This window comes from Anolis carolinensis, chromosome 2 (assembly GCF_035594765.1).
Source record: "Anolis carolinensis isolate JA03-04 chromosome 2, rAnoCar3.1.pri, whole genome shotgun sequence".
Classification (NCBI taxonomy): domain Eukaryota; kingdom Metazoa; phylum Chordata; class Lepidosauria; order Squamata; family Dactyloidae; genus Anolis; species Anolis carolinensis.
In genome coordinates, this window is record NC_085842.1 from 71,476,199 (window position 1) to 71,495,887 (window position 19,689).

The 19,689-nt window shown below is 43.7% G+C and overlaps 1 protein-coding gene across 3 annotated transcripts in view; it reads left to right on the forward strand.

Annotated features, from left to right (window-relative positions):
• phf2 (PHD finger protein 2) overlaps positions 1-19,689 on the forward strand; it is a 147,096-nt gene that overhangs the window by 78,690 nt on the left and 48,717 nt on the right. For all 3 annotated transcript variants that reach the window (XM_062969955.1, XM_008115570.3, XM_008115571.3), the window contains exons 3-4: positions 14,100-14,214; positions 18,091-18,251. In XM_062969955.1, coding sequence (XP_062826025.1) covers positions 14,100-14,214; positions 18,091-18,251 — 276 coding nt within the window. The remainder of the gene's footprint in view (positions 1-14,099; positions 14,215-18,090; positions 18,252-19,689) is intronic.

Consider the following 19,689-nt stretch of genomic DNA (forward strand, 5'->3'; position numbering starts at 1 on the left):
GCGTCCAAGCAACCGCTGACAAAAAAAGGCTGACTCAGCGCTCCTCTTCTTCGGCTTCTTCAAAGAGGGACCCGCCGTCCTCCTCGGCAACCTCCTCGAGAAGGTCTTCTCCGATTGTGCCGGCCCAGAGGCCTAGAGATGTCTCTCAATCCCCTTTACACCCCCTGTCTGTCGGGGAGCTGCAGGACTCACCCCACCACTCTACCCAAACGGTGGTCAGGGTGCCAGTGCCGGAGCCTCTTGCACCGCTTCACTCATCGCGCCAACAGCTCTTCCCTCCCACCTCGACACCGGAGCGTGGCAGACAAACGACTCGCCTGGCTCGAGCAGCCCAGGCCTCAGCCTCTAAAGACCCTCGGCTCCCGGCCGTCTCTTCCCGTGAGGCCATGCCTCCCCCCGAGACTGTGCTTTCTTCTCCCCCTCAGTCCCCCCAAGGGGCTGAGGAGGAAGATGTCGACATTGACCGCCCAAACTCTGTCCTCTCGGCTTCGGTGGTCTCTCTTGGCCTCGACCTCTCTCCTCCTCACGATGCGTATGAGGCGGACCCGCCTTCTCCTACTGACAATATTCGTGCTTTCTCTGATCAAATGGTCAGAATGGCTGACGCCCTGGGTATGGAGATCAAGCAGACTTCCAAAGCAGTGTCTGATCCAGTTTTCAAAAGGGTGCAGGCCCAAGCTCCGCCGGCCACGCTACTCCCTTTCCTGCCTTATCTCTTGGACGTTATCCAGGCCTCCTGGAAAACCCCTTCCTCCATACCCCCGACCTCGAAGAGAATCGAGACTTGGTACCGTACCGACGACGATACACTGGAGTGGCTGAAACACCACCCCGACCCCAACTCCCTGGTCGTCAAGGCCTCCCAATCCTCAGGTCGTCAGTCGAACACTCCGGCCGACAGAGAAGGGAAGCGCTTCGACGCTGTGGGTCGAAAGCTTTACTCTGGAGCCCTTTTACTTTGCCGGATGGCGAACTACGGAGCCTGCATGGGTGCCTACCAGCAGATTATCTGGGAGAAGGCACAACCCTTCTTCGCTAAACTGTCGGACGAAGACCGCTCCGTTCTTACCACCCTCCAACAGGAGGCTGACTCGCTCGCCCATCACCAAATCCAGATGGCGAAACATACCGGGGACACGGCGGGCAAGATGATTGCCCACGCGATTGCCATCCGTTGCCACGCCTGGCTGAGGTCATCAGGTCTCTCCTCATCCTCCAGACAGGTCATTGAGGACCTCCCCTTTGATGCACTTGGACTATTTAATTCCGGTACCGATGATAAACTCAAGTCCAATCATGACTTTAAGATTCTTGCGTCCAAATGTGGCGACCAACCGCAGCCACAGCGTACCCGCTGGTTCCCTCATCGCTTCCGTCGCTTCCCGCCGCAATCCTTCCGGCACCAATCTTTCAAACACCCCTCGGGCTCGAACAATCAAAGCCATCACCAACCCCGTCGGGGGCCTCATCCGCAAAAGCAACGGGGTCGAACCACCCCCGCTCCTCCACAGGCTCACCGGCGTACCTGACGCCATCCTTTTTTGCCAAAGCTCCTCGTCCGCTACCGATGTAGAACCCACGCTGCCTCGACGCTCCTGTGCCTTCGCCGACCGCCTGGCCCCCTTTTACAATCAATGGAAGTCCATCACTTCAGATGCTTGGGTTCTTCGCATTGTCCAAGAGGGCTACGCCTTAGAGTTCACAGAGCTCCCACCTACAGGTCACGTTCTCTCTTCAACTCCTTCTCCAGAAATACTGGCCGAAATCGATGCCCTCCTGGCCAAAGGGGCCATCCGTCCCTCTCCTCCCGAACTGGACCCGCAAAGCTTCTTCTCCAGGTACTTCACGGTCCCGAAGAGGGGGGGCGGGCTACGCCCCATTCTAGACCTAAGGGCCCTCAATATCTTCATTCGCCCTTCCAAATTCAGAATGGTCTCTATTGCCTCTATTCTCCCGATGCTGCAGCTGGGAGACTACTTTGCCTCCATAGACTTACGAGACGCTTACTTCCACGTAGCGATAAGGGAGGCTCACAGACGTTTCCTCTGTTTCAAAGTCTTCGACCAAACCTATCAATTTACCGTTTTACCCTTCGGCCTAGTCACGGCTCCAAGGGTCTTTACCAAAGTTGTCGCCGCCGTAGCGGCCCACCTCAGGCTACATGGCATCACGGTCTTTCCTTATCTGGACGACTGGCTTCTGGTCGGGCCCGACCCTGTACTTCTCGAAAGCCACGTCTCCTTCACGCTGCGTCTCCTAAACTCTCTCGGCCTCCAACTCAATGCCGAGAAGTCAAATCTCTCCCCGTCGACCAAAATTCGATTCATCGGAGCTCTCTTCGACTCCGTCACACAGACTGTCTCGTTACCGCTCGACAGATTCCTAGCTCTCCGCCACCAGATCGCCCTATGTCGATCCGCCCGGAGGGTCTGAGCCCGTGCCTTTTAGTCCTTTTAGGCCACATGGCCTCCACGGTTCTCACGATCCCCTTCGCCAGGCTGCGTCTCCGGGTTCTACAAAGGTGGTTTATAGACACTTTCAAGCCGCTCTATCACCACAACTCGAAGTACCTGTCGATACCGTCAAGCGTTAGCCAATCCCTCTCATGGTGGACGTCTCACCGGAACGTGTGCAGGGGTCTTCCATTTCATCCAACCCTACCTTCAATAACCATAACCACGGACTCCTCCACCTACGCTTGGGGAGCCCACATGAACGGCCTGATTGTCCAAGATCTTTGGTCCCCATCCGAGAAGACCAACCACATAAACTTTCTCGAGCTTCTCGCCATCTTCAAAGCCCTGAAAGCTTTCTCCCGCCTCATCTGCCACAAATCCATCCTCATTCATTCGGACAATCTAGTAGCAGTCTTCTACATCAACAAACGGGTTCGAGAAAGTTGATGCACCTCTCCTCTCGCCTCTGGCTTTGGTGCATAGCCCACGACGTCCAAGTCTCCACGATTCATCTTCCGCGTGCCCAAAACGACTTGGCGGATGCCCTCAGCAGGATGACATCCTCCTCCCACGAGTGGAAGCTCTATCCCAAGATTCTCCACAATCTGTTCCTCGACTGGGGGCGACCTACTCTGGACCTTTTTGCCTCTCCCCAAAACGCTCAACTACCCCGCTACGGAGCGAGGCTCCCCCGCACTCCTTTCCAGGCTGCCTAGGGGACGCCTTTCTGCTGGATTGGTCAGCAGAGATGCTTTATCTCTTTCCCCCTATTCCCCTCATATCAAAAGTCCTCGAAAGACTCCTCTCGATCTCGGTCACAGCGATTCTCATAGCTCCGGCCTGGCCCCGCCAGCCGTGGTATCCAGCCCTTCTTCGTCTCTCCAGAGGAACGTTTCGCCCTCTGCCTCCCTCGCCACACCTTCTCTCCAGAGAGGACGGTCACATTCTTTACCCGGACCTTCCTTCTCTTCATCTCACTGCGTGGAAGATTCTTACCTAACCTCCCTTCCACAAAACCTCCAGGATGTTCTTCGGGCAGCCCATAAGCCGGCTACAACCAAAGCTTATACCTACAAGCTTTCTCGCTTTCACGCCTTCCTTCGATCCCGTGATATCGACTCCTTTCCAACTTCGGTACCGGTGGTCCTCGACTTCCTCATGACTCTCGTCGAGAGAAAACTCTCTCTCGCTTCTATTAAGGCTTACCTCGCAGCCCTTTCCTGGTCTTTTCAACGCCATGGTCAGCCGTCTCTCTTCTCTCACCACCTGATCAAAACATTTCTCCGAGGCTACAACAACATCTGCCCACCGTCGCTGCCGCCTACGCCGGGCTGGAACCTTGAACTTGTACTCTCTCAACTCACATCTGCTCCCTTCGAACCACTGGCCTCAACTGATCTCCGCTTGCTTTCGTGGAAACTAGCCTTCCTAGTGGCAATCACTTCAGCACGACGGCCATCCGAGCTTGCTGCTCTCAGGGTCGATGAGCCATATCTACGTTTCCACCACGACCGTGCTGTCCTTCGCCCGGACATTACCTTTCTCCCTAAGGTGGTGTCAGCTTTCCACCTCAATCAGGACATTGTCCTACCAGCTTTCTTCTCTAATCCCTCCTCTCCTCTCGAGCGAAAACTGCACCTTCTCGACGTTCGCAGAGCGCTCCTCTTCTACAAGGACCGTACCAGGGGCATCCGTAAGACTCAGAGACTCTTTGTCGCCTATGCCCCGGACAAGTTGGGTAATCCCATCTCCTCCCAAAGGTTGTCCCATTGGATTGCTCAGGCCATTGAGTTGGCTTACGAGCTGGCCAAGCGCCCTCCCCCTCCCTCTATCCGTCCGAGATCAACGAGGGGCCTCTCGGCTTCGACCGCCTTCCTCAGGGGTATCCCGCTCGACTCCATTTGCAAAGCGGCAATCTGGTCGAACCCACTTACGTTTGTCTCTCACTACAGGCTAGACAACAAAGCCCTAAAAGACTCGGCCTTCGCAAGATCGGTACTCTCATCTTGCTTATCCTGACTCTCAAACGGCCTTCTTCTCCCTATACTCACCCGCAGGTGACTCTCTATACCTCTCCTTCAAGCTATGGGGCCAGTTTTCTCCCCATACCTATACCTCCGGGGACATGTTTTTCCCTGATTGTGTTGGGCCGTTGCTCTGTAACACTTTATTGACCCTGATGGGTGTGTCAAGTTATATGATGTTTCCCCTCTTCCCCTGGGAGAGCGTTCATATGCACTGTACTCAATTTTCGTGTTCTATTACATTTATTCAGTATTTCCTGATATGTTCCGTTTCTTATATTATGTTCATGCTGACATTGCACTGGTCCTTTCGGACAACTTATTGCACTGGTCTCTTGGGACTATTATCTCAATGTGTCCTGATGCACTGGTCTCTTGGGACTGTTATCTCAATGTGTCCTAATAAACTTATGTTTGGACATTCACTGGTTGTCGAGTTTGCCTTGTCCCACCATCCGGGACCTTAGCGTGTCAGTCTCCATTAGTGTGCATTCACAGAGTACACGAAGAAAAAGGACAGGTTGCTTACCTGTAACCATGTTTCTTCGAGTGTACTCTGTGAATTCACACAAACCCGCCCTTCCTTCCCCTCTGGCAAACCTCTCCCTTTCTCGTTGCCTTGGCGGCGTAGGAACTGGAGAGCGGACGCCCGGGGCTGCCTTATATGCCCCTTGGGAAGGGGGGCGTGGTTACCGCCAAAATTTGAACTTCAGCTTGGAAGAGTTTCCGTCGGAACCTGCGCAGGCGCAGCTTCTCCATTAGTGTGAATTCACAGAGTACACTCGAAGAAACATGGTTACAGGTAAGCAACCTGTCCTTTTGAGGACAGCAACATTAGTTAGCAACTAGATTCTTTAAGGCATTAAAATCTATGAGTCCTTTCACTACTTGGAATGATATGAGTTGTGAAATATATGTTGCATGATAATAAAAGGGACTGTTGGTCTGTTGATCCATAACTAATTGAGACATTATGCCAGATGTCTCAAAATATGGAAGAGTGTTCACAGTAGTTTTCATAGTCGCAATGCCCAGTTGCAAGTTGAAATTCAAAATCAGAGGAGGGAGATTGCTAGAAACATTAATTTTTTGTTCCCATCTTACAACAGCACCAGCCTCTTCTTAATCAGTCATCCTGCACTATGCAATTCACAATTGGCAAGCTTCACATACATCCCTAGTATTATTTACTGTCAGGAGATTTTGCTAGGTGCTTCATAAAAACAGAATAGAAAAACAGGAAGATTCATGTCCCTTTTGGAGATTTTGGGAACAGATCTGAACAGTATAAAGACTAGGGTTGTGCACCTGTATGGAATTGCTATCCATTTCTGTATGTTCCATTCACATGGCCCCATTTTCGTTTTCAGGTGCTCCTTCCGAAAATGTGCACCTATACAAATGGGCATTTTGGAAAAGGTCTGAAAAAATGAATATTTTCGTGCCTGCCAGGACTGCAGGCCCTGAGAGGCATGGGCACTTCTCTCTTCTCCCCCCTTAACTGGGTAAAGCAAAAGAAAAAAAAAACCTTACTGTAACTCCATTGGCATGTGTGGACACAGTGCATCTTGGCGTTCGGTGCTCCGCTTCAGGGTCTGGTGTGCAAGTAAGCAGAGCTCTGAGTAAGATGCACTATTTCGGCGCTCCGCTTCAGGGCCTGCTGGCAGGCCTGTTTGCCATATGCAGTCTTTTTCCAAGTAGAGTGTATCTGGCGAGCAGGCGCAAAACACGTGCATGTATCAGACCCTGAAATGAAATGCTGAACGCCAAGATGCGCTGTGTTCCCACATGCCAATGGAGTTACAGTAAGATTTTTTTCCTTTGCTTTACACAGTTAAGGGGGGAGAAAAGAGAAGTGCCCGTGCCTCTTCGAACTTGCAGCCCGGGCAGGCACGAAAACCAGATGACAAATAGTTATCATTCCCAATTTTCATTTGTTTCACTGATGTTTTCGTACCAGAGGGTGTGTGTGTGTATGTGTGTGTACTGTTTCGTGCATTCCAAATAAACAAAACAGTACGAAAACACAGATGAAACAGTATGTTCATCTTATGTCTAATAAAGACACTGCAGATGAAATTCCCCAGGAACTGCCTAAATAACCTTAAATGCACCAGATCATATCTGATCTTGGAGGTTAATATGTATAACAGATCATTTCCATGGTACATTTTCTTAAAGGTATCTGTAAATATAGTATTTTCTCTAAGGTCTCACTTAGCTAGATACAGTGCAGAAAATGTGTTGTGCTCAGTATCTCAATTTTTTAAAGTTTAAAAGCATCTGTGATGAGTGCAAAGCCCTTTAATAAACTATTTCTGTATTGTCTGTTGTCCTTGCCCCCCAAGACAAATAATATCTGGGGAGAGGGAATTGAACTGGGAAAATAGTAAAGAGGAAAGAGTTACATTTCCCACTTCATTTTCCATGACCTGACAGCTCCTTTTTAGAAATCTGAAGAAATCTTATTAACTGTCTTATCCTACTCCTGGAAAGCTGTGTTGATACACTGAGACAGCCCATTGAGAATTCATGAAACCCTCCTGAGTGAGCATGAGACAAGTACTTATTTTGCTCAAGATCTCAACATTTCGACCTAAATTTGTGCAGAAGTCACACACACCCTTCAAAAACAAAGTTAAGTGCACACAGCAAACAGGGAAAGACGGGCTGATTGATGAAAAGCATGCAAACATTCACAGGTTTTATTATGTAAGACAGCAGTTGTTATAGCCCATAGCAAAAAATTGACTTTTGCAAATATGCAACTTCTATGCAGAACTCCTCTGAACAAATCTTGCCCCCAAAAATCTCATGATACTGTTGCCTTAGGGTCACCACAAGTCATGCAACAGCAACAATTTAAATATATATTTATTTAAAGTGGAATATCCTATTCATTAATCACATAAGCCTTCGTTGGGTGCTATGAGTCTGTGTTTCTAAGATTGCCAGAGTGAAAACTGGACAATGTTCCTGAGGCTTTAACGCAGTGTGGACGAACTGCAGCCTTTGGTCCTTTTCTGACCCCCCCCCCCTCAGGATCGTTTTGTGACTCCCACGCTACCCAGGGATCAAACAGCATTTTCTTTTGGATCCAAAATGTCCCACATTGATATGAAGGGCATTTCCAACTGGGAGTATAAGGTATGATACTACAGAGATAAAAACAGGATTTTTTTTGCATTTTAAAATAAACACTCCCGCTACCCAAAAAATTATTTAGTTTTGCCAAACTGGCTTCTTTTTGTTTCTCATTAAGTTTGTCTTAAGGATGGCCATGTTCCTCTTTCCACCGCACCCCCCAAATAACTACTTTCCACCAAACCTCAAATCAAGCTTTGCAGATTCTCTGCCCCATTGCTTTTTTTCTTAAGCAAAAAGTCTACACAGCTATGCACTAAGAAGGATTTTGAATTGCAGTATCCCCAGAACTGTGCACCATGCTGCTTCTTGATATTTCACCTTCTCTTGAAGATGCGTAGTATATTTCTTTAATGGATTTTAGATTGCCTCTTCAATCCATATCTAATTTCCCTAAAATAGGATTTGAAAATATATTTCTATTCCCTTTCATTCTGTCTCTTTCTTAGATTTGCATAAATCCTAGACTTTGAGGATTTGTTTTGCTGGTTTTCTTCACCTCCAATCACATACAGATCACACATCCAGTCATGGCTAGAATCCTGTTAGAAGTAAATGCACACTCCCGTACACCTGTGTATGTGTCTTGAAGGTTGGCATTCCCTCCCTCAGAGTCTCCTCCCCTCAGAACTTACTGTCCAGTCTCTGAGGCTTCAGAGAATCACCTAGCCATAAACAGATGCAAAATGACTACACAAGGCTGAGATTTTTGGAGAGCTCCAGCTGATTTCAGTGCTGATGGAATAATTTTGCACTTGTCTTTGGGGACATAGCCAGGCAAGGAATGGAAGGGAATAGAGATGCAGATGTGGCTCCAGAAATTGTATGGGAAGTCCATGAGGGTGGCATATAGCTCCGCCTAGTGTAGACCTGCTTGCAGAACTAGTATGCTGTGCCAAGGGATACAGGATTCTGGGCTTTCTGTGAAGTTTATGGGGCTTTACTAATCTATTTTCTATTTCAATAAAATAAGGCAAGAAGGGTAGTTTCACTAGAAAGGAGAACGCATAAGCTAGTGACTCTTCTGTGATAGATACATGCATCTGAATGGTTACATATCTACTGAATTCTACTCATTTTATTATTGGGATTTACATTAAATTTAGAGCCCTTGGTGGCGCAGTGGGTTAAACTGCTGATCTGGTGAATTTGCTGACTGAAAGGTCAGTGGTTCAAATCCAGGGAGCAGAGTGAGCTCCCGCTGTCAGCTTCTGCTTCTGCCAACCTAGCAGTTCGAAAACATGCAAATGTGAGTAGATCAATAGTTACTGCTCCGGCGGGAAGGTAACGGCACTCCATGCAGTCATGCTGGCCACATGACCTTGGAGATGTCCATGGACAATACCAGCTCTTCGGCTTAGAAATGGAGATGACCACCAACCCCCAGAGTCGGACATGACTGGACTTAATGTCAGGGGAAACCTTTACTTTTACCTTTACCTACATCAAATTTAGACTAGTTACTCTGGTGGCCGAAAGTGAGGAGAAGTTGAGGAGCCTTATCACCAAAGTGAAAAACGAAAGTGCAAAAGCTGGATTGCAGTTATACATCAAGAAAACCAAGATTATGGCAGCCAGACTTGCTTGATAACTGGCAAATAGAGAGAGAAAACGTGGAGGCAATGACAGACTTTATGTTTTTAGGTGCGAAGATCACTCAGATGCAGACTGCAGCCAGGAAATGAGAAGACATTTACCTCTTGGGAGAAGAGCAATGGGCAACCTCGATAAAATAGTGAAGAATAGAGACATCACACTGGCAACGAAGGTCCGCATAGTTAAAGCAATGGTATTCCCCATAATAACCTATGGATGCAAAAGCTGGACCATAAGGAAGGCTGAGCGAAGGAAGGTAGACGTTTTTGAACTGTGGTGTTGGAGGAAAAATCTGAGAGTCCCTTGGACTGCAAGACGATCCAACCAGTCCATCCTCCAGGAAATAATGGTCCATGAGGTCATGAAGAGTTGGACTGGGATTAGCAATAGGATTTGTAACATCTAAATTTATTGACATTACTCCTTTTTTGCTTCCAGTGTATGTGTATTTGTTATATTTTTTGTTTTGCATTTCTACAAAATTAATATTACACTTCTTATACCATATATTTCAGTGTTCTTTTACATAAGAGCCATAACGGGCTGTGGCGCAAGCTGGTGAGCAGCCAGCTGCAGCCAGCTAAGACCAATCACTCTGACCAAGAGGTCATGAGTTCGAGGCCAGCTCGGAGCCTGCGTTTGTCTTCTGTCTTTGTTCTATGTCAAGGCATTGAATGTTTGCCTTATATGTGTAATGTGATCCGCCCTGAGTCCCCTTTGGGGTGAGAAGGGCGGAATATAAATACTGTAAATAAATAAATAAATAAATAAATAAAGTGTTATACTGTGGATACATGCTCTTCACTATCTGCCCCCATTTACTGAATACACTCAGTATACACATTTTCACTCTTTAAAATGTGTGTATAATGTATGTGTGTATATATGTGCAATTGTATACATGTGTACACATTAATATGTGATATATTTTAGAATGCCATAATAATTGTTGTGGAATTCTTACTCAAATATAAATGTTCGGTTGCTTTTCTCTAAAACTATGAAACTGCCGATTACATTCTAAATATGTCTCTGCTAAGCTGTTTGAAGCCAACATAACTTAAATTCAGCTATATATTTCATTCAAAAGCATACACATTTCTCATTTACAGTTATTTGTATGCCAGAACAGTGATCCAAGGCTGGCATAGAGACGGATATATGAGAATTTTTCTTTTTATGCAAAATCAAAGGCCATTCTGCTAGGAAAGTTGCTCTTCTTAGGTAAATCAGGCTTCTCAGTTTTCAGGGAGTTTTATGGAAGAGATGGAATTAAAGTTTGGGGTTTCCCAAAAATAAACACACCCTAAGTTGTGTTTTGTTTTGTGTTGTAGTCAATTATTATGAAAATTTCACACAAAACAAATGTTGTCTTAACTAAGAATCCTGAGCAATATCAAAAGGACTAGTGGGATACTTTTTTGTGAAAATAGGATACTCAAATCCACATAGAGTGATTATTTTCTCACATGTCTGTCACTGGATTTTGGAAAGAAATTTATTTGAAAATAAACACATGTGATTATGTAATCCATAGGTAAGAAATTTGCTAAATTTTATGTGGATAGTAGCAAGAGTGGAAATACTCCAGGACGTTGGTAGAAAAAGGAAGAAAAAGGAGGCGATAGGGCCTCTGCAAGGAGAAGATGGGGTGATGGCGACAGGGGACAGGGAAAAGGCAGAACTGCTCAATGCCTTCTTTGCCTCGGTCTTCTCACAAAAAGAAAGCCATCTTCAACCTCAGCAACATGGAATGGACGAAGGATTGGGGGAAATCCAACCCCAAATAGGGAAACAAGTTGTCCAGGAACACCTGGCCTCTCTAAACGAATTCAAGTCCCCAGGGCCAGATCAGCTACATCCAAGAGTATTGAAGGAATTAGCGGAAGTTATTTCAGAACCACTAGCAATTATCTTCGAGAGTTCTTGGAGAACGGGAGAAGTCCCAGCAGATTGGAGGAGGGCGAATGTGGTCCCTATCTTCAAGAAGGGAAAAAAGAACGACCCAAACAATTACCGTCCGGTCAGCCTCACGTCGATACCAGGCAAGATTCTGGAAAAGATCATCAAGGAAGTGGTCTGTGAACACTTAGAAACAAATGCGGTCATTGCTAATAGTCAACACGGATTTACCAAAAACAAGTCATGCCAGACTAATCTGATCTCTTTTTTCGATAGAGTTACGAGTTGGGTCGATACAGGGAATGCCGTGGATGTAGCCTACCTGGATTTCAGTAAGGCCTTCGACAAAGTCCCCCACGACCTTCTGGCAAATAAACTAGTAAAATGTGGGCTAGACAAAACTACGGTTAGGTGGATCTGTAATTGGCTAAGCGAACAAACCCAAAGGGTACTCACCAATGCGTCGTCTTCATCATGGAAAGAAGTGACAAGTGGAGTGCCGCAGGGCTCTGTCCTGGGCCCAGTTCTGTTCAACATCTTTATTAACGACTTAGACGAAGGGTTAGAAGGCATGATCATCAAGTTTGCAGACGACACCAAACTGGGAGGGATAGCTAACACTCCAGAAGACAGGAGCAGAATTCAAAACGATCTTGACAGACTAGAGAGATGGGCCGAAATTAACAAAATGAAGTTCAACAGGGACAAATGCAAGATACTTCACTTCGGCAGAAAAAATGGAAATCAAAGATACAGAATGGGGGACGCCTGGCTTGACAGCAGTGTGTGCGAAAAAGACCTTGGAGTCCTCGTGGACAACAAGTTAAACATGAGCCAACAATGTGATGCAGCAGCTAAAAAAGCCAACAGGATTCTGGCCTGCATAATAGGGGAATAGCGTCTAGATCCAGGGAAGTCATGCTCCCCCTCTATTCTGCCTTGGTCAGACCACACCTGGAATACTGCGTCCAATTCTGGGCACCACAGTTGAAGGGAGATGTTGACAAGCTGGAAAGCGTCCAGAGGAGGGCAACTAAAATGATCAAAGGTCTGGAGAACAAGCCCTATGAGGAGCGGCTTAAAGAACTAGGCATGTTTAGCCTGCAAAAGAGAAGGCTGAGAGGAGACATGATAGCCATGTACAAATACGTGAAGGGAAGTCATAGGGAGGAGGGAGCAAGCTTGTTTTCTGCTGCCCTGCAGACTAGGACACGGAACAATGGCTTCAAACTACAGGAAAGGAGATTCCACCTGAACATCAGGAAGAACTTCCTCACTGTGAGGGCTGTTCGACAGTGGAACTCTCTCCCCCGGGCTGTGGTGGAGGCTCCTTCCTTGGAGGCTTTTAAGCAGAGGCTGGATGGCCATCTGTCGGGGGTGCTTTGAATGCGATTTCCTGCTTCTTGGCAGGGGGTTGGACTGGATGGCCCATGAAGTCTCTTCCAACTCTACTATTCTATGATTCTACGATTCTATGACCATTGGAGGACCATTTTCAGACTGTTCACAGATTTCCCTTGGAACACCCAACAGTGATCTGAAGTCACTTTTGCTCACTTTTAGATGGGGATCCCTTCTGTCTGGGAATTGGAAGCAAAAGAGCAATTAGGGGTCAAAATAGTCCTCTGGTGTAGGAAAACCAATTTTCCAGGTACAGTTTGAAATTAGGGAAACCATGGGAGTAATGGTGAATAAAACTAGATTATTATTTTTTGAAGTCTGTTCAGTTGGCACCAGATTTGGTATAGAGCAGGTGATGAATGTAGAGCAAACAGTGGCAGAATAACATGAACTTCAGCAGATTCCACAAAAAACATGAAAACACTTTTAAGGTTTCTTTTTCTGTAAAAAAACTACTAATGCATACTAAGCACCAGAAAAGCCCTGCGATACATTTCTGTAATACCTTTCCTCAAAAACACTGGTGTTGCAGAGCTCTTATAAAACAATTCATTCAGATGAATATAGTTAATCACTATCAATTTACTAAAAAACTACATCCCTTGATTCCCCATTTCCCATTCCTCCACCCATGTTTTCTTTATCTAGTAAGCCCTCGGGGAGGGGAGGGGGTATCTTTTTTTTTAGATATGATATCTCACCTTTGTGTCCTAATGAAGCCACACAGACTCTTCAGAAGTCTAGAGTTTTGGAAGAGGCCGTTGCAGAGAAGCTGTGATTTGATTCAGATCTCTCATGCATTATCCTGAATCACCTCAATTGGTTTTGGGATTGTTTTTCATCTGAAGCACACCACTCCTTCAAAAGGATGTTATTTTGGGTTGAATTGACCTTTGAAAATTGTCATATTCATAATATTCTACACTGCCGATGTAATTGTTCTTACACTGGAGATTCAGCATGATCAACCTGAATTTTATCCCCGGTGTATATACAGCTTTATGAAAATTGCATAATTTGATCGTTAATTTTATGGCAGGTTGTAAATGAAAGTTCATTAGGCTACAGTGCTGAGGTTTAAAAACAAATGAAAATAAATAAATGAATACAGTAGAGCCTCACTTATCCAAGCCTCGCTTATCCAAACTTCTGGATTATCCAAGCCATTTTTGTAGTCAATGTTTTCAATATATCGTGATATTATGGTTCTAAATTCGTAAATACAGTAATTACAACATAACATTACTGCATATTGAACTGCTTTTTCTGTTAAATTTGTTGTAAAACATTATGTTTTGGTGCTTAATTTGTAAAATCATAACCTAATTTGATGTTTAATAGGCTTTTCCTTAATCCCTCCTTATTATCCAAGATATTCGCTTATCCAAGCTTCTGCTGGCCGGTTTAGCTTGGATAAGTGAGACTCTACTGTATTAGACTTCTCACTGCAACACAAATGTACTCTGTCTTCCGATGTTAAAATTGTGATCATATCTCCAATAAAATTATTATCAGGCACTCAGTCACAGTCATATACCAAGTTAGACATAATCCTATCCAATTGTTTCTCTTTCAGTGAAAAAGAAAAGAAATTGGCATAAGCATGACACAGGTCCAACTACAGAAGTCAAACCTGTACAAAATGGTAGTCAGGTCTTCATCAAGGAACTCCGAAGTCGAACATTCCCAAGGTGAGTTGCTCAGTTCTGTTATTGTTTGTGGGGTTGTTGCTAGGCCATCATGTAAAGTAGGAAAATGTGAATATTTTTTCAATCAGGCGGTTTTTTTAAATACAGATTTATGTAGCCAATAATGAGAGATTAGGCTAACTGCTCTGTGTGTGATTTCCAAGAGACACATTCTGGGGTTTACTAACCACAACGGATTTTGCACCCTGTTGTTAACAAATTTGGGCCAGTATTTCCTTTTCTGCAATAAACATTGCAACAGTGGTTTCTTTGTGTTATTAAAAAACTTTTATCCTGAAATCAGTTGGGCCATCTTTTATGTAATACAATGCTTAATGTAATCATTGAACAATGCCAAATCCCCATAGCCAAAATCCTTTTATAATTAACACAAAATGTAATTATCTAGCAATCTATGCCAACAGCTAAGATACTTCTATATTGTTTACTTACAGGGAAGTACCACTCAATAAAGATCCCTCATAACTTTAATTAGAATCTTTATTCTTGTAGCTTCTGCCTTTCATTGGCCTATATTCGTTGTGATATACACTACTGAACCAAAATAGGCCTATTTTGTTACAGAGAAGAAACAAGAAACAAACCAGTAGTTCATTGAAATGAACAGGAGCTAATTAAGGTCCAGTTAGGATGCTCCTCTCCATTAAAACTGAGTTGAAATAGAAGCAAAACAAAAAAGGAAGAAGTTGCAAATGGGAAGTTTCCTATTAAAGGCACACTAGTTCCAAAAAGTCCCAGTCATTCTGCCTTACAAATCCTCACTGGACTGATTAACGCTTCAGTTGCATTTTAAGTGGCACTCTACAAGTTCAGAAGCACCACAGAGTAATCTGCAGTGGCTTTTCATCCAGAAACCTTATGGTTTTTGTGGTGCCTAACTGCTCATTTTCCTGTATGAAACAGCCTTGGTAACTGCCAGATGCTGTACATTATAATCCCAGTGATTCCAGTATGGAAGAACTGAGGCACAGAGAGATCAGAAGAGTCATTGCCTCTGCTCTTTGACAAAGTAGTCAGCAAGTGAAAGCAAACTGCCTTCCTTTTCTTGATTGAAACCTGCTTTCAAACCAGCAAAAACCTTGCTCACATGTTCTTCACATGAAGGTCTATGGAGCTGTGCTACACTTGCAGACCAATTCACCATAACCCCAATGAAGGGTCATCTGCAAGAAGGAATCCTTTCTGCCTTGACACATTCTGTATGGTCTGGGATCCTGAATTTCTGGAAGCCTAAGTGTAAGCTATCACTGGTGGCCGAGTATGATTGCCTTCTGAATGTTGGTGGTGGGTCCATAGGTGAATGTAGAGACCTATTCTGGATCTGCATGTTCTTTCACAGTAAAGGCATTGATTTCCAAATGGAAGGCAGTCCCGACAAGGCTGGCTTGATGTGTCTTCCATGCAGGTATCTTTTGGTATGGGGTAGTACATTAATATCTTGGTATGGGGTAGTGTAGTACAATTCCACATCTATTCCAATCCTCCATTGAGCCTTTATCTAATAGATTAAAAGGGCTAAATTTTTTTGGCTTGAGTGAAATTCATAGCAAAACAGCTTTAAATTTTAAAAAACGAATAACGCAGTTCCTCAATGTCTTTATGTGTTGATTATTCAGCATTGTTAGACTGAAAAATCTGCACTCAAGAGACCTTTGGTCACCTTTGGAAGAAAGCTAGATTTACTCAACATCAGACCTATTATTCCCACTGAGTTCTAATTGCAAATAGATTGTTATTTAAATAGTAGGGAAGCTTTTAATAATCCACAGATTTTAAAGCAGTGGTTCTCAACCTGTGGGTCCCCAAGTGTTTTGGCCTACCACTCCCAGAAAACCCAGCCAGTTTACCAGCTGTTAGGATTTCTGGAAGCTAAAGACCAAAACATCTGGGGACCCAAAGGTTGAGAACCACTGCTTTAGAGTGAAATTTAATATAGAGGATGTTTTCCTATTTCAGCATGTTTCTGAAACTTATTTTCCTGGGTTGTCCATGGAAGCCATTGGTACCCTCCAATTGAGATGTAGTTCAAAAGAAGCACAGAAGAGGGCAGCCGTGTATTATCTGAAATATACTTGATGCCCTTTAAATGCCTACATTAAGGGGGGGGGGAAATTACCTTAGGAAGCCTTCTTTTGAAAGGGACATAAAATTGTATAACTCAAGACTTTTGGTTACTAAGTAACATGCTTGCTTTGAAGACTGTGGGTCATAGTTATCTGAATATCTTGTTTTCCCTGATTTTCTTCAGATATACAGATGACAAAAACCCATGTTGATTTAATCGAATTGTCACAATTTTCCTTTCATGCCACTTCAAGTCAACACATTATTATATCTTAACACATTTTTAAACATCTAGTAAGTAGCTTGTATGAGTATGCTTATAGGCTTTTAAATAGCATATTTGAAGAAGTTTTGGCCATCTGTACCGATTTGGTTGTGATTGACACTCTCACAACACATAAGTGTTAAAGCCTGTTGAACATCAGTATAACATACTCACAGAACTCTTTACGTAAAACATACTCTGCAATGGATACATAATATCTGTAGACCCCCCCCCCCAAAAAAAATTATTTTGGAATTTTATTCTTTACAGAAATATGGTCTCGTGTTTTTTCAGTACAATTTTGAGGGGTAAATTTATATCAGGGTGTTTTGCTCAAGAATCATTCCACCCAGAACAACCCCATATATGTTGCTAGCCCTGGTGATTTGTGGCTTGAAACATGGCTTTTGCCTGCAAATACATGGGAATAGTACTTCTGTTTTTCAGAAGTTATCAAAGTCAGCATATTTCTCATGGGAAAAGAAAAAGTCAATTCACAAATAGGGCAGTTAACATTTCCTAAAGAAAATAATGTACAGGATGTGTTAACGTTATAGCCTTGTACTAATCACGTCTAATGATTAAACATTGATTAAATTGTGAAGTAATTAGTGTGCCTTTCTAGATTAATGGATACAACTTTAATGATATGGAAACACAATTTAGTCTAATAAACTTTAGATGAAGAGAAAGCACTGAATGGACAAGAAAATTATGACTTTGTTTTTACTATTTTCTGAATGTAATAACTAGATAATTACATTCATCAGCATATGGAAATGATATCATATGGTATATTAACTAATTTTCCATTATTTGTTTCTCATTGTACTGATCTGGAGAACAATGTGAGCCTGCGTGCTATAGAAATCAATGGACAGTTTTGTACATATTACATTGATCTACCTCAGTCAAGACCTCAAATGCCATATACAATTATATAGAGAGAAACAGATAAATGGAATCTACTTACTATGATTATTACTGTTTTCCTAGGCTTTCAGAAGCTTATCTATTAAGTTGGTAAATTCAAGGCAATAAGACTTTGATTCCTTTGTATATGGGCCCCTCTGAAACTCAGCCCATGATGCACCTCCTTTTCCATTTACCTTGAACAACTGGTGGGAATAGCAGCAGCTTATTTGTAAGGCCACTGTTCTTCCCTGGTGCCTAAGGGTGGATCTACACTGTAGCATTAATGCATCTTGATACTACTTCAGCTGCCATGACTCAATGTTATGAAATCATGGGAGTTGTAGTTTTTAAAGATATTTGGCCTTCTCTGCCAAAGAGAGTGGGTGCCTCCCCAAACTACAACTCCCGTGATTTCTTAGCATCAAGACATGCATTTATTTGGCAGTGTAATTGCACCCTAGAACATTTATGTGGCTATTTCTCTCAAAGATCCTAGGATATTTAATTTCCGTGATCTGCATGCTATTTTTATCAGTTACATAGGAAAGAAACTACTAACTTCTGTATGAAACAATCATGTAGCTGACAACTTGAAACGTGTTTTGAATGTTTAGTGCTGAAGATGTGGTAATAAAAGTGACTGGAAGCCAGTTAACAGTTGAGTACATGGAAGAAAATGGATTCACGGAGCCTATTCTTGTTCCGAAGAAGGACGGTTTGGGCATATCAGTTCCTGCACCAACGTTTTATGTCAGTGATGTCGAAAACTATGTCGGTATGTATCAACTGTACTTTTGGTTCTGTAATAAACATGCTTAGTTGATAGCCTGATCAACCTGAGCCAATGGGAAGGTATATATGGAAACTAAAGATGAATTGCTTACCAGCATGGGTTTTTTTGTGTGTGTCAGGAGCGACTTGAGAAACTGTAAATTGCTTCTGGTGTGAGAGAATTGGCCATCTGCAAGGACATTGCCCAGGGGACACCTGGATGTTTGATGTTTTACCATCCTTGTGGGAGGCTTCTCTCATGTTCCCGCACGGGGAGCTGGAGCTGACAGATGGAGCTCACCCTTTCTCCCCGAATTCAAACCTCCAACCTGTTGGCCAGCAGTCCTGCTGGCACAAGGGTTTAATTCATTGTGCCCCTGGAGGCTCCTTACCAGCATGGTTAATTTAGTGTCTTCCAGGTCCGATGAATTATATCACACATGCAGTGCTGGCAGGAATCACTCCCTTTAGATCAGTGGTTCTCAACCTGTGGGTCCCTAGATGTTTTGGCTTCCAACTTCTAGAAATCCTAACAGCTGGTAAACTGGCTGAAATTCTGGAAGTTGTAGGCCAAAATACCTAGGGGCCCACAGGTTGAGTACCACTGCTTTAGATGGAGGTATTAGCTACAATTAGGACAATGGTGACTGGAGATTCCATGTGAGTTAGATGGTGAATTGACTCCAGGGCATTGTTTGAATTTCAGGGAGCTATCCATGATGTTTAATCTATCAAACAAATAGTTTCAGATCACTCCTTAAAAGTTTGGACCAAAACCTAGAGAAGATGCATCACCCCATGGAAGCCATCAGATTTCACTGCATTAGGAGAAAGCATAGGAAGTTCAATGGGTTCTGATAATATTCATGCTGGCTGGGGGTGACTGACAACTAAAATCTTAAAAAAAAAACTTTCCAAAGTTTACCTTTCTTGAAAACAGTCTTCACTGGTATTTTTTCTGTCACTTTTTCCAACTAGATTCATTCCTTATTTCTTAGCTTCATCCTACCCTTTTTGCATATTATCAATTGGAGATTGATTAGTTCCAAAAATGGTACATTTGTATTTAAGTCTACTTATATTGTATTTGAATATATTTTGGGACATTATTCTCTCAGGATTCCATGGCTCAACAACTGTATATCATGAAGATGTATATCTTAAAATGGCATCAACAACATTCAACTCCATTCCCACCCCTCCCTTGAGACTGTCCCAGAGGATCCTGTGGGATTAGTTGGGCTTCAATAGTTATTTGTATGTGGTCTTTAGCCTAGATTTTAAATTGGCAAATAATTCAATTTTATAATGGTTTTAAATTTTTTTTATTATAAAGTTATTGTTATTAACAAAGTCTGACATGGATGTACAGAACTGGATACCCCTGTTACGAGCTGGTCATTGAACGTAATAAAAGTTTACTTACTTACTTACATTCCCAC